This window comes from Plectropomus leopardus, chromosome 14 (genome assembly GCF_008729295.1).
Source record: "Plectropomus leopardus isolate mb chromosome 14, YSFRI_Pleo_2.0, whole genome shotgun sequence".
Taxonomy (NCBI): Eukaryota; Metazoa; Chordata; class Actinopteri; order Perciformes; family Serranidae; genus Plectropomus; species Plectropomus leopardus.
In genome coordinates, this window is record NC_056476.1 from 19,592,919 (window position 1) to 19,607,854 (window position 14,936).

The window sequence follows — 14,936 nt, forward strand, 5'->3', positions numbered from 1 at the left end:
AGTTTTTAGTGCGATGTATGTGTAGCAAGACTACAGGGAAATACTACAAAGCTGCCTGTGTTTTGTCCCAGATTAAATATATAGTGATGATTTAGCTTAATGCAGCTCTTTATTTACTAAGAGTCAGGCCAAAACTATTATGAAGCACAGATGGAGGAAAGTGTGTTGGTGCCAGGTGGCCAGGTGTGTGACAGTGAGTGTGTATTCACCTGCACTCAGTCAGAGCATTGTGGCTGAAATGCAGGATGAGCTGGTGAAGAGGGTCTGGCTGCTTTCTGACCTCCTCCTCTTCCTCTTCTTCCACTTTGGGCTGTGTTTTCTGGACAAACCCATGCGTGTAAATACTGGAGCTCAGGCACCTCATCTTAATGTAGACTATAAGATACTTTGAATGAGCAGTAATTAGAGTGATATCTAACTATCACTTAAATGTTTAACACTTACCTGAAAAGAATCAGGTCGTATCAGAAAAAAAGACAATGACAGGATACACTAACAGCATGCGGACAATAAACCACAAGCGCAAGCATGGACAGGCACATCCACACACATGCTGGCACACATACACACACTTACACATTACTATGGATCCCAATGCTTTTCTTGGCAAGTCCCACCCCACTGTGCTGTGATTGGCTAGAGCACAAAAGATTTTCATGCAATCAGCGTACAAACGTTGGGAGAACAAGGGCACCAAATCCCAGGAGAAAAAAGACAAAGCTCAGATGCAAGGGGGTATGTGAACGTTAAAGAAAAGCCGACAGCAGGCCCTCGGCTGTGGGCACGGACCCCAATGCCCTCCCGCCCTCTCTTACCCCTTCTCTACCATATTTGCTCTGGTTATTGAACTGTTTACATTTGTGACTCTTGGAACCTTGGTATTATCTGGCACACCAGCCTGCATTTCTACCAGCTTTAATCCTAACCATTATAATTAAGGAAGCGTCATCAACGGAGGGTGTTGCACTATGCACAGCAGAAGTAAACAGTAGTGGAAAGATGGTGGATTCCAGTGATTACCTGCAAACTTTTGTTCTTTTATTACAGATGTTTGTTTTTTTTATCCCAAAACAAGCATCTATTAATGAGACCACTGCACTTTTTTTTTCTAATGACTTCTCACTTAACTTCTCTATTATTGCCTTCTTCATCTGCTCTTTACAAACTGTAGAGTATGACACACCAACTAATGTCATCACAGATCGCACTTCAGGTCAAGAAAAACCTGCTATAACCTTTTTAGGTTCCAATCAACTTATTTTTGATCAAAATGTTCCAAATGGTTCGCAACTAGGTGTGGGAACCAGAACAGAACCCATTCCATGTTGGTGCAATAGGGGTCAGTGGGGCTTGATGGAGGCTGCTTGGGGGCTGCGGGATAGAGCCAATCAGCTGAAGTTAAGCCAGGGACCACAGTGCATGCTGGAGAACCAAAGGGATGGTGGAAGATATGCAGGGTCAATGACCACAGACGAGTTCTCTCTGTCAGCTCTCCACTAGTGTCCTTACACCTCTGGATGTGCAGCCCTGAACCTGGCTCTCCTTTCACCCACTATGACCGTCTCTCAAGCCCTGGTAAAGCCTACAGATTTTACCAGTAAAAAGAACACATATGAAGAATTTATAAATTATAATGTTTTGTAATAAATTAAACCACCTCAATGAACGTAGAAAAAGCTTTACAGCTCTGGTCAGATAAGCACCATCACTAGTGCTTGAATGCTACGTGGCAAATGTCATGCCAAGAAAAACAGTAAGATCCTTATAACATCACACACACACACACATACACACACACACACATAGAGCGGATGATGTTCAGCAGTGTTAAAAGGTAAAGAGTGGAGTTAAGCATGACTCTCCATGAGCCCAGTCTACACTTTATCATAGACTTCCTTACACCAGAGCAGGGACTGATCATGATAGCAGACACTCGACATGATAGCAGACATTGGAACTATTTTTTTCTGTAGAGCTGCTGCAAATATGTGTGCTTTGCTGGCTCGACCATAATGTCCCTCATCTGTAACACCCTTAACGTCTTGTGCGGTGCCCTCTGGCTTTCATTTCGAATAAAGTGAAAAAGATTAGATTTTTTAAAAGTTGCTTTAATTCAAATTTTATCTTCATTTCATTTTGGAAAAAAAAAGCCCACCCCTGAGCACAGAAGGGTATGTCGAGTTCCAGCGTGCCTTCATGATAGCCTCTTATTTCAGATCAGAAAACTGAATTTATTAAACTCCATTTCCTTAATCCTTTAAGCATTTTTCATTAATCTCTGCATATTATGCTGTTGGTTATAATGGGCTACAAAGTGCAAAAATGTTTTTAAAGCACTTTGTGAAGTTGTAAAGAAAGCAGCTAGTCTACGTGCTGGTTTTCTTCTGCTTTCTTTACAAATTCAATGCATGACTGATGTTTTATGATTGCTCAAATTTAAGAAAGACACCACAACTTTCAGAAATTTCACTGGTAAGTCAAAGCATCGATGCAAGATGCTGTCTTACCGATTGGATGGGACGGGGTGGTCGAAATACATCAGGTGGCTCTGACATCAGCAGTGATGTCATGCTTGCCAAAAATGGGACGTCAGGCTGAAATACATCGTATGGATGACTGTGCGCGACCCAGTGGTTCGTGGTGGAACTGGGGCACTTTTAACGATGACACAAGTAAAGGAAAGTGGTGCTGGGGGTGCGCACTCTCAGCTCCCCATAGCACGAGTACCAACAAGAGGGCACTGGGCGGTGACACAAGTACTTACTGCAAGATCCTGCACTAGCTTCTCCTCAAAAGAGTACTCCTCTGTTTCTATCCATATTCTCTGATAGGCCAGGAGGAAGAGGTTAATAGAGCGATGCCTAAGGAAGGGTGAGAGGAGATCAGCAGGGGTTAGATAGAAGCAGAGCGGAGGAGGAGGTGAGAAGACCTTTTAGAAGAGGTTAATGCTGGTTAGTTTGGGCTGCTGGTACATCCAAATGGTCTCTTCAGAGGAAACTGCCATGTTGCTTATAAATACACAAATGTGATGTACATGCTCTCTGCCAGACTGTTCATCCAGTCACATCTGCAGGCAGAAATTGCAATTCTTGACATTTAAATTATATTATATTGAGCACCCGTATCTGCACATCAGCAACAGTTAATGGAAAAGGTTGACATTTAAGGAAATATATTTTCTTGACAAGAGTTAGAAGATTAATGCCACTCTTATGTCTGCATGCAAAGTTGAAAGCTACAGCCAGGAGATGATTAACTTAGTATAGAAATGTGTAAATATTAGAAACAGGTGAAAGACGCCTACATGGCTTGGTGGTGTGATTTCTCTACTTCAGTACATGAATATATACAAAATGATACCAATTGGCTCCTGTTGATGTTAATAGACAAGAATATGTGTCCGCTTGACAAAGGGGTTTCAACTTGGGCAAAAACTTTCCGTGACACTGTCTTTGCAAAAGTCTCTCAATCTTGAAATTCTCCCAATGTCAGCAGAATCAGAAATGAAGGACAAACTTATTGTTGGTGCTTGCGGGCACTCAGAACTCTATGACTCCACCTTACCGCATTACAGATGCAGAAAATAAGGAGCAGGCTTGGAGAAAAGTGAGTGAGCCATAGGATTACATGTTACATACAAGTTCTGAAAATAGGTGTTTGCTCAGGCTGTTGTCATACACTGTTTATACATACACCTACAAAAAGTCATGCATCACAGTTTGTATATAACTTATGTAATCTGGAAGTCTGCAATCATGTGTGCTGTCAACATAAGGAGGTAGATTGTGGGGGTGGATGGGTCAAACAAACACAGGACTTTACACCAGGGGCCTGGTGTTTGTGTCGAGTGTGAAATCAAGAGAACTCCAGAGTTATTATAAGTTACATCACTAAAATGTAAATTTTCCTAAACCTTTACGATAAGTATGTAACATAACAATGCCATGCGTGGGGAGCCAAAAAAAAAGACTAGTAATGAGAGTTGAAAATTCATTCTGCGTTTTGTGTATTTACTAACTTTTAGAGGTGCTGTTAGACTGATTTGATTTTTACCTTCTGACAGAGCCAGGCTAGGTGTTTCCTTCTTCCAGTATTCATACTAAGCTATGTTAAGCTTATTGCCTTTTGGCTCTAGTTAGCATGCAGACATGAGAGTGGTATCAATTTTCTTAAGAAAGCAATTACAAATATCTCCCAAAATGTCAAACTATTGCTTACGTTACTGTACAGGTATGACCCAGTGGAAAAACCAGCAGGAATATCTGAATGGGAGTTACATTTGTAGCATTAACTGAGCCTGGAGAAAAGCGAGGGGTAGTTAGGAAAGGTATGCAAGGTCGTACAGTAGCAACACTGAATCAGCACTACGTTACCGTCAGCACGGAGAGCAGACTGTCATAGTCTGTGTTCTCGTGCATTATCTCCAGCCAAATATGTCGGTAGGATTTCAGGAAGTAATTATTATTTTTGTGCCTGAGGGGATGAGGTACAATAGAGTTGTGACATTGAGGAGAGAACAAAGGCTGAATAGAGAGACAAAAGAGAAAAGATGACATCTGAATGCGTGAAACTGCGGGAGAGTCGACATTATCCAGAAGCTCCACGTTCAGCCCTCACAAATAAATCTATTAACCCAAACAAAAACAAACAATTGTGCCCGCATAGTGAATAATAATTATAAGGTATGCTGTGTCATATTTCACTGTCAACAACTCTAAATAAATGAGTCATGCTGTCAGGCAGGCGGGCGGCATCGCCTAAGCCCATATTGAAGATGGCCACCCCCAGGTTGGGCCTCATAATTGTTTTCCTCCCTACTGTAGCTCTCTGCCTGACTTCCTGTGATTGAGTTACAGAGCAGCAGGGCATGAAATTGCTAGTGTCCCTTTTTTTCTACTCCTTGATAACAGCTGCGGGCCAGACATTTGTCCTACAAACAGTTGGAGGGAGGCTGTGCATTAATGCAGGGTCAGGACCCAAGAAGAGAGAGAAATGAGAGTTGTGAGTCAAATGGAAGAAGAAAAAAAGAGTGGTGGTGTTTGACCAGCACACACAGAGGTGATGTTACAACACTTGCTACACAATTTCTCATCTACTGGTAGCACCACATGGAGCTCTCTGCTACTTTCTTGAGTTTTGGTTTTGGAGTAAAAACAATCCAGCAAAGATGTAGACACTTCAAGTGTAATGCATGCAATCATACCTTGGTAGATTATAAAGTGGAGCCATGCGGAAGCAGGCAACGACTGCTCTCTTCCTCTGCTTCGACAGCAACTTCTGCCATACACATTTCTTGGATCTCAATGGCTGCTCCACCTAATAGGATTAGAAGAAGCCGGTGTTAAGTTTAGATGATTAAACAAGAACACTGGCAATGGCATTCTTTTTTCACACAGGCTTATTTTTTTTTTTTTTGGCACTTTAATCTTGTTGGCACTTATTTGTATTTGCTATTGTACTATTTACTTTGGGACAAACATTTTTTCTAATAAAGTATGGAAGAGTTATTTTACATTTGCGTGGTGTTACTCTGTTGTGTTGTGAATGGTCGGTCTATTTATCTTTTAAACTAAACTATAAACAGGAATGTAAGACACTGCAGTGTTCATATTGAAGTAGGATAGTGGAGACAAATATAACAAATTGAAGCTTTGCTGACATGAGTGTTTCCAGCAGCGCTCGTACTTTCATCCCTAAGTCAGTGCCCCACTTGGGAGACCCCAATAAAAGTACTCTGGACATGCCATTGTAGGTCTCCATGTTTTTTTAATCTCATAATATACGTTACACACACTGACCTGAGCTTTCATTATGAGCTGAACTGAATGGACAGAGTGAGTGTGCGTGTGGAGGTGAGCATATCCTACTCAGATCTCCAAGACTGACTTGTAGATGCCTTTGTCCACATTTGACGATAGTTCTCCAAGGACCCTAGCCCAAGTCCTGCAATGAGTCAGGTACCCATGGGTAACTACAAAAAGGTGATTTGGGGTTGTCTTTTTATCTTAATTTTATTTCTGGGTTCCGTTCTGGGTGAAAAAATGAACATGTGGGTCAGACTTCAGGTTTTTGATGATAAATATGTGGAAATAATATAATATAATATAATATAATAATAATTGAATCTATTTTTTTTAACGTTTTAATCCTGACTTTGTTTGTCAGCTTTTTGTACACCAGCTGAAATATGAGAGCTGCCTCCATCAGGTTTGTTACTAACAGGCACGTTATCTATTGAGATGTGCTGCTTAATAACATGAGAATAAGCAAGAAATTGTATTTCCTGAATTATCTAAGTTCCATATGAATGAAATGTCCCAAAAAATGATCCCTTTCAATGTGTTGCTTGACTGAATTATTTGAACAGCGCATGGTTATTTTAGGATTTGTCGTTTTGGGTAAGGCCGCGGATCTTGTGTAGATTGGTCAGATTGGGCTGCGTAACTAATTGGTCGTATGCGCTGGTGGTGGGGCAGGTACGGTATTGCACATTGCATTGCCAGCTCGGGAGCAGTTCCTGAAAATCAGACCCATGCAGGACTCTGCCCTGCAATATAAATTATCAGCAGCATATTTGAAGTGCCATTAGCTGTATGATTAGTGACCTTGCACCTTTACAACTGTCAGTGAAAAAAAAAAAATGAATTTCATTAGTAAGTCATAATATGTTTGGGTGTGTATGACAGTTTGAGTCCGACCTGCTCCAGGTTGAAGACGGCAGCAGAGATCCTCTGGATACGATCCACCACCCTCTCAGGGTCCGGAGGCCCCTCGCTTCTCATTGCTATGTCCTTGTACAAGTTTAGCTGCCACCTCACTGCTGGATCCTCTGACTGAGGGTGTGGTACAAAGAAAGATGTGAAATTCAATAGATATACTAGATAAACTAAAAAGCATTTACAGTTATGGTACTGATTTTGACATGTTTACCTTTTCTCGAAGATGCAGATTCTGCCGAATGTGATCTTTCACTTCTTCATCTGTGTCTCTCTGTGAAACAAAAGCAGGAACACAGATGAATAGAGATAAAGCTTCATTATTGTGAATTGTAGCAGTTTTAAATAAGTGCTCTTGTTTGTTAAGTGTGTGGCCATTGCACGTCACATAAAAGTTGTCTCACGAGAAGGTAGCGAGTCTTCGCTAGCGAGATGAGCTCCTGATCTCCTGGGGTACACATGTTGAGGCCAATCGGCAGCATCTTCTTCAGAGCAGCCACGATCAGCGAGGTCTGGATAGAGTAGAACTCACCACGCCTTTTCTTGTGTTTTCTCTCTTGGTCTTGTCCTCCAGACTGAAAAAAAATAACAGGCATTAACCTCAGCAAACACAAAGTGGTGGATAAAAAGAAGACGTATGGCAGCTTAATAAGCTGGTCTTTTAACATAACACCTACTATTTTCCCATTTTTGCTGAGATTAATGTTGCACCAAAGCACTTGCTTTCAACATTTATACTGATAGTTTATCAGCATATTATTGGAGCTTATTTCACAGCAGGAGCATTCCCACTGTATTTGAACAAAAGCCAGAGGCAAGTGAGGCATTTATTTTTCAGGCCTGGCAAAATCTGTGACCAGACTGAATCTGTGCCACTGAAGCATTAAGAAGTTTCACACCTCAGCTGAAAAGCAGAACTAGCAGATTGATGCTGTTAGAGCAGCAAGATGTTACCAGTGAGGGAGAACTGCACTTTGGTGCCAAATTGAAGCTGCTGGCTCAGTGAAAACACTAATTTCCATATTAATAAACAGTATAGATACTACATAAAAACACTGACACACAAACACACACACACACACACACACAGAGTCCTATCACACATCGGCTACAACATAATATAGCTTGCGGTAATTCTTGGCCAAACACACCACAATCCATCAACTGCAAACACACCAGTGGCAGGTGATCACATGATTTGCTACAGAAGGGCCGGGCTTCATTACTCCTGATGAGATGTTTTCCGCCCATAAGGCAATGAGGAATGAGCAAAGTTACCATGTCACACATGGTGATCAATGGAGACCACAAATAATCAAGTGACATAATCTACAACTACACTATAGACTATATAGCACAGCGGCGCAAGCTATTGGCTTTTCTGCTCGGCAACCGCAGCATATAAGCCAATAAGCTGGCAGGTAAACAGCACATGCACTGCATCACTCTACCTTCTCCTTAAAGGACTGTTTGAGACAGAGAGAGAGACAGAAAGAGAAAGGCAGATAGAAGAAAACAATGAGAGGGCAGTTAATGGAGGTACGCAGTCCTCATGTGGATGTGCACTGCAATGAAAACCATTTGTTTGCCTTTAAAACAGCTAAACCAGGCAGACAAGAAATGAAATGTTCTAATCCCTGAAATGCTGAAGAGGGCTGAAAGTATGAATGTTAGTTCCTGTTATGTTCTGTAACAAGCATGCATGCAGAATTTCAAAGATGCACACACGCATACACACAGTCATAAGTTTAAGTCCATTTTATTATAGTCATGTGGTAACAAAGATGTTATCCACTCCGCTCATTCACAAATTTGAAGCAGGCAAGCGTCTTGTTTGTCACATGTGTGCATGTGTGTGTTCCTCTAAGACTGTCCTCGGCATTTTTCATGTTAAAGGAATAGTTCCGATTTTTTGAAGTGGGTTTGTATGAGGTACTTATCCATAGTCAGTGTATTACATACAGTATATGTCAGTCGGCACGTCCCCAGTTTGAAAAAGCAGGCAGGAGTACAGCTACAGAAGATAAGTAATGTACTACTGTAGACGAAGGCAGCAGCAAAACATATTTTAGCCACCAAAAAAATCAATATCAGTTTAAGCGTACCCTACATTTGGAATATTTTCACTGCTTTATCTTTTTGCAGACAAGGGAGCCGTATACGGCTTCAGTTGCTCATCTATGGTCAAGTCAAAGCCACCAGACTCCATTAACAAAAACAGTAATTGTAACACACTTAAAATTGAAGCTTCTGATCTACTGCTGTCTCCATTAGTAATTTAGTGTTATTGTGTGACTTTGGTGAATCCTAACTAACCCTTTAAAACGCCAAAGTTGCACAAAAACACAAACAAACTCCCGGCAGTGGTAGACCAGCAGCTCCTATGTTCAGCGATGTTAAATTACGTTTTTTCTCAGTGGAATAAAACATTGATAACCCCTTCGGAAAGACGACAAGATGACAAGATAAAGCGGTGAAAATATTTTCAGTATAGCATACACTTAAACTGATATTGATTTTTTTAGGTGGCTAAAACACATTTTGCTGCTGCCACCGTCTGCAGCAGTTCATTGCTTCGCTTCTGTATCTACTCCTTCCTGCTTCTCCAAACTGGAGGCGTTCCAAACACCAGTGATTGTAGGCAACACACTGACTATGTATATGAACCTTATACAACACCACTTCGAAAGAGCCAAACTATCACTTTAACATACATATACATCAAGGTGGTAGCATGGCTGAGAAAATGTTAACATGTATCTTGCTCATTTTACTAATCCTGCTTATTTCTGAATCTTTTTCAGCTTCTCACAACTGTCACTGGGTCAAAGTGCCATTACACATGACTAAAAGTTTTTTTAAAACTTTTGCCAGAATGAGGACATAAAGCTGAAAGCTTTGAAAGGGAGTGGGCAAACACAAAACCTACCTTAGACATCTTTGTTTTATTATCTCCGGTCAAGAATGACAGGTTGTTGATTTCATTCTGGACCACAAAGTTCTGCTCTTCTCTTTTAAAATTCTGGAGAAAGGCAGATGTCAAAGACAGATCAGTGTTATAATCCCTGAAAGTTGCCTTTAATTTTTGTATCTAAACACAAATGAAGATGCAAGAACTTACATGTGACTTGCACCAGAGGATAAATATCTCAGCGACCATTCTGAAGAGCTCATTGGAGTCAGCGTCTGGTTCTTTCAGCCACCTCGACCTGCAGTAAAAAGGAGAGATTATTACAGCATTTGTAATACTTTCTGCATCATCTCCTCTTTATTGCTCCTTTAAAACGACTCCATCATCCGCTATTCAGTGAGCTGACCTGTTGTTGTCCACATAGCGGATAAGCATGGGGTAGAAGGCGTACAGATCCCTGCAAAGAACAGCAAACTCGTCCAGGATGAGCAGCTCGGCCTCCTGAGTGTCTCCCTTACAGTCTGCTTTCAGCAGCTCCTCCTCAGACACCACCTTCACTGTCTTCTTCTTCAGCTTCTCCAGTGTAGGCAGGAAGTGGCTCTTCAGTAGGTCTGCACGAGCCTTGCTGATGATTGGTTGCACGTACACTAAACAGTGGAAGAAAGACGAAAATGTTACTTTATTACATTTGTTCAGTTTTATTTAAAATGTAAAGATATGTGAGAAAGTTGCCAGTATTAAGGCAACATTTTCATGCAAATAACATCAAATTTACATTAGCAATTCAACCATGAATATTTGAGATTGGCTTAACATCAAAACTCAAAGATGCAGGTCTTATGCTTGTGTTCCTAAGCAAGGAAAGGCAGTTTTATTCATAAAGCACATTTCATACGCAAAGGTAGGTTCAAGATGCTGCACAGATAAGTTAACAAAAATACAAACGACAAATTTAATGAAAAGTTAAAACAACTTAATTAAAAGTTACAACAATATTATTTAAAAGAAATTTTAAAGAATGAGCAAAAAATATCAAAAATATTTAAATAATAAAAATAATAATAAAATGATAATAAGATCTTGGGTTTTAAAAAGATATAGTTAAAGCGTCAAGAAAAACAATAGTGGGAACTAAACTCAGTTTTTTGTAATGAACGACGAAATGATGAAATAGGTACCTAAAATGAGCAGCCTTCATGGCAAAACCAAAACACGACAGTTATGGTAACAATGCTGAATTGCCTATAGCGGCTGACATTCTGTGGGTCCTATGGTTCAGGAAGTATTCCTGTGAGATCGTATAATAGCTCACGCCCACCTGCTATCCTCTTCATCCAGGAGGCCTCATCGATGCCCAGGTTGTTGTTGAGGATTTTGAGGATGTTGCCGAGAATGAGGCTGAGGTTTTCCGAGGTGACAGTTGTGCAGCAGACGCTGCCCCCGCTGGCTGGCTGGTTCTCAGGCCCCCTCTCCCACCAGTAGGACAGATAGTTACACAGCATGGGCAGCACCACCTCGATAACATGGGGCATCTCTGTGTACCGCGCCCCAGACTCGGCCATGTCGTTGATGTCCTTCATCAGACCGTCCAGCCGCGGCATCCCAGGACACATCTCCTCGACTGAGTCTGGTATGCCCAGGACTAAAAACAGGATTCACACAAGATTCTAACAATAATACGACAATGTTTGCATGATCATATCACATTTTTCTTATATCTCATATAGCCCTCATATTTCTCATATATTTTATGAAGGAGAGGGTTATTTCTCAAACTGAATATTATTTACGCACAGTAACTGTGCTGACGTGATAGATATACACATAACGTTTGATTAAATGTAGGAAAAAGTTAAACACTGTATATTTCAGCCTTTATTCATGCCATAGAACATTCATAATAATTCAATTTATAGAGCACCTAAGTAATGAGTCCTAAAACCTGGAAATCCATTAGCATTTTAGCACACTCGGTTCCCTCGTCTCAATGGCTTTGTGAATGGGTTTTTGGTTAGAGGCCTTGAAAAAGGTCTGTTGTTAACACAAGCTGGAGAGACTTTCACATTTTGTTCTACAACATAAAATACATTGATAAATCCCCAACTCAGGAACTTTGAAGCTTTTATGTATCTTAAAAAACGCTGTTGCTGTCAAGTGGCTAAATGAGACTATAGAACGTCTTCACGTCAAACCATGTCAAACACAGCTTTACAGTCTCATAACAATGGCGTCGCGACCATAGAGTAGTTTGTTATAGTCTAGCATTAGCATTTTACTTCTGCAGATTACATTAAGGCTTCAAAATCCTGAAAGTGGTGTTCATTTGTGGCAGTTATCTTGCTGAGCAAAATTTGTAAGAGTTATAAATGTTCCAAATCATAAATGTATAAATGTAATCCTAAATCCAATAGAAAAATCTCATAGGCTTTTTGACGAGGGAACCAGGGCGACGTTAGCTTCCGGGTTGGGCTACGGAAAAACATCATCAATGGGGCACTTTATTACAAGGCTTTGTTAAATACTCGATTCTGATTGGTCAATTACTGCATTCTACAGTCTGTAATTTCTGACTGCTGCTGCAGATGCAGTTCTGATCATAAACTCTGGCGGAAGCAATAAAATCACTTTTTAAATGAATTTTTTTGTGTCACACTGTTGATGTCTTTCATATGTAGCTGTGTTAACAAGTTGGATAATACATGCAGAGCAGGTCAATATTGCAAAATAACCCCCCACAGGGTGATGCAGGATCTCGACATTTCCTGCATCAACCCTTACATGACTCACTGGCTCGTTCTCTTGCACTCTTGGTATTAAAGACGGAGCACGGGTTGTATGTGTTGAGCAGCGGCTCCAGGAAGGCCACAGGCATGGTCCCAGCCAGGGTGGCCAAACACTGACCGAGAGCTGGTAACTGTCTGAGGGACACAGAGAGGATGAGAGTTGTTAAAAGCTGCATTAAATATCAGTGGGTTTCTTCACTGAGGTTTTTAAATCACTTATGACATAATGTTGAAGCTGAGATACCTCTCTACATAGATGTTTTTCCCAGTACCCAGTGCATAGAGACTGGTCAGGATTCGATAGCAGGACACTTGAACATCATCCACTGAAGAAAATATAGAAAAGTATCTTGTTATCATGCTTACCCATATTGATAGAGGTGAAACTCCCTGTATATTTGTGTAAGTAAGTGATAGATAATGTTGGTGTCAGGATGCTAAAAGCACTGTACTACAACAAACTTCACACTGACTCAAGTTTTTTTAGCAGCATCTCACACATTACGTTTGATCATTCCTTTACTGTCAGGACTCACAAAGCAGGTCAACTCCAAAGTGGTGCTGAGTGATGTGTTCAAACAGAGCAGTTAAAATGGGGAGCAGAGCCACGGTGGTGTAGTTGATATTCTGCGACACCCCTTTCATCTGGGAGCGAGAATGAGTGAACTTCCCCAGCTTCAGGTTCTCGAACGTCTTCTCCAGGTCCTCTGCGGCATTCTCAAAGAACGTCCTCAGCCCCACCCTCACCAGCTCCGAGCCCGACTTCATCACCGTCCTGTTGAAGCGAAAGGGAGCTGTGATAAACGACTGAAGCCAAATGAGGAGATATGCAAGGGCAGGGCTATAATAAACAGCTGGATACCTGTTGGTATGCAAAGGAGAATGTTGTTTATCCACAGTAGGACACGGTCACATATGCAATTACTTCACCCAGTCGGTGAAGGTTTTAGTAATGAAATATGAGATGTGCGTATCAACTCTAACGCCCCTACACTGAAACATCAGTGATTTATGTAATGAATTAGGTGAATATTTAAATCCAAGGTGAGTTTGCCAATGTTGTGGACATACTGTGTAACACTCTGAAAAAGCACAATGCATTAATATGATTAGTCCGTCCATTTTCAGTATTTCACAGTTCATAACAGAGCTAAATGAATTACCCATTGTTAAGCCTTGATGTGTCCTGCTAGGAAGGAGAAATGAAAGACAGGGTCTGTGGGCATCAGCTGGAGCTCTTCAGCACAAGCAAAACACAATAATACATTGCTCATTTAGCCTCATTATGTATGTGTGAATTGCATTAACAAACAGTACACTGCCTCCAAAGAACAGTAGAAGCCTCGGGCAACATGTGCCATATGAAATTTGTTTTGCTTATTTAAATGCCAGAGGATGCTCTTTGTTAATGCCAGCGCCTCCCATAAGACACCGCGGTAATAACTGTTTCAAAGAAAATGTTCTTGACAAATATGCTCCACTTGAGGGTCCCACGGAGGGTAGATTCAATGTCATATTTTGCATTTCACTAAATATATAATTAGTTTCTCAAACGATTATTGTTTAAACGCTGTCATCATCAAACTAAAAGCTGTTCTTTACATTGTTCGTTTAACAAAACTTTATTTCAAAGAGAAAACCCAAAGGTGCCAGGTTCCCTGTGAGCATTGAGTGCTGCCAGATTTGTCCTCACCTGGTGTCCAGGGTGTGTGCCAGGATGTGCAGACAGCTGACAATAGTGGTGGAGTCGCTCCCTACAAGACAACATAAAAGACTTTAATATGAAGTGAACATACACATTTTCACTTATGTTTAGGGGACTTTCTTCACCTGAACTGAGGGCCTCATGGTTGCAGTAAGTTCATAACTGTGTATGTGCCTCAGACCCAACAGCCTCCAATCAAATTGGGCTCAAGTATTTAATTCAGCAGTTGTTTTATTCAGTTGCTGTCATTAAAAGGGAAAGTACAATGTTTTTTGTGAAATATGCATATTTGCTTTCTTGCCAAGAGTTTGATGAGGGGACTGATACCACTCTCACATCTGTACGGAAAATATGAAGCTCCAGCCAGCAGTCATTTGGCTTACTTTAAAAAAAAGACTGGAAACCTGCATCAAAAGGCAGCCTGACTTCCTGAAGCAAAGAAAATCAGCTACGGGCATCTTTAACTCTCACCAATTTACTTGTTATATCTTGTTTGTTTCATAAAAAAAATCATGAAAGTGCAGCTTTGCAGAAAAATGCTTCAGTACTTAGTATCTAATATTAGGTTAGATACAAAAGCTTTTAGATTTTCTGCACTGAAAACTATATTTTTAGACCACTGTTTAAAAGTCCTTAAGGCAAGACACCTCAGTTCATGAGAAGCAAAAATAAGTTTACAAGACCCAACTTAAAGGAGCAGTGAGTAGAATTTAGGGGGATCTATTGACAAACGATTCCAATAACGTTATATTAATTACTGGAAAAGTTTGATGCAAATTACTGGTAGTTGAAACAGTACACATTAGAATAAGCACTGTTGC

The 14,936-nt window shown here is 40.8% G+C and overlaps 1 protein-coding gene across 1 annotated transcript in view; it reads right to left on the reverse strand.

Annotated features, from left to right (window-relative positions):
* Positions 1 to 14,936, reverse strand: part of LOC121953328 (ryanodine receptor 3-like) — a 112,216-nt gene that overhangs the window by 23,586 nt on the left and 73,694 nt on the right. The window contains exons 62-75 of the mRNA XM_042500355.1: positions 14,104 to 14,164; positions 12,947 to 13,185; positions 12,655 to 12,736; positions 12,415 to 12,545; positions 10,946 to 11,269; positions 10,034 to 10,274; positions 9,838 to 9,925; positions 9,646 to 9,738; positions 7,121 to 7,291; positions 6,931 to 6,990; positions 6,699 to 6,833; positions 5,204 to 5,316; positions 2,765 to 2,861; positions 210 to 319 (exon numbers count right to left, since the gene is read on the reverse strand). Coding sequence (XP_042356289.1) covers positions 210 to 319; positions 2,765 to 2,861; positions 5,204 to 5,316; positions 6,699 to 6,833; positions 6,931 to 6,990; positions 7,121 to 7,291; positions 9,646 to 9,738; positions 9,838 to 9,925; positions 10,034 to 10,274; positions 10,946 to 11,269; positions 12,415 to 12,545; positions 12,655 to 12,736; positions 12,947 to 13,185; positions 14,104 to 14,164 — 1,945 coding nt within the window. The remainder of the gene's footprint in view (positions 1 to 209; positions 320 to 2,764; positions 2,862 to 5,203; positions 5,317 to 6,698; positions 6,834 to 6,930; positions 6,991 to 7,120; positions 7,292 to 9,645; positions 9,739 to 9,837; positions 9,926 to 10,033; positions 10,275 to 10,945; positions 11,270 to 12,414; positions 12,546 to 12,654; positions 12,737 to 12,946; positions 13,186 to 14,103; positions 14,165 to 14,936) is intronic.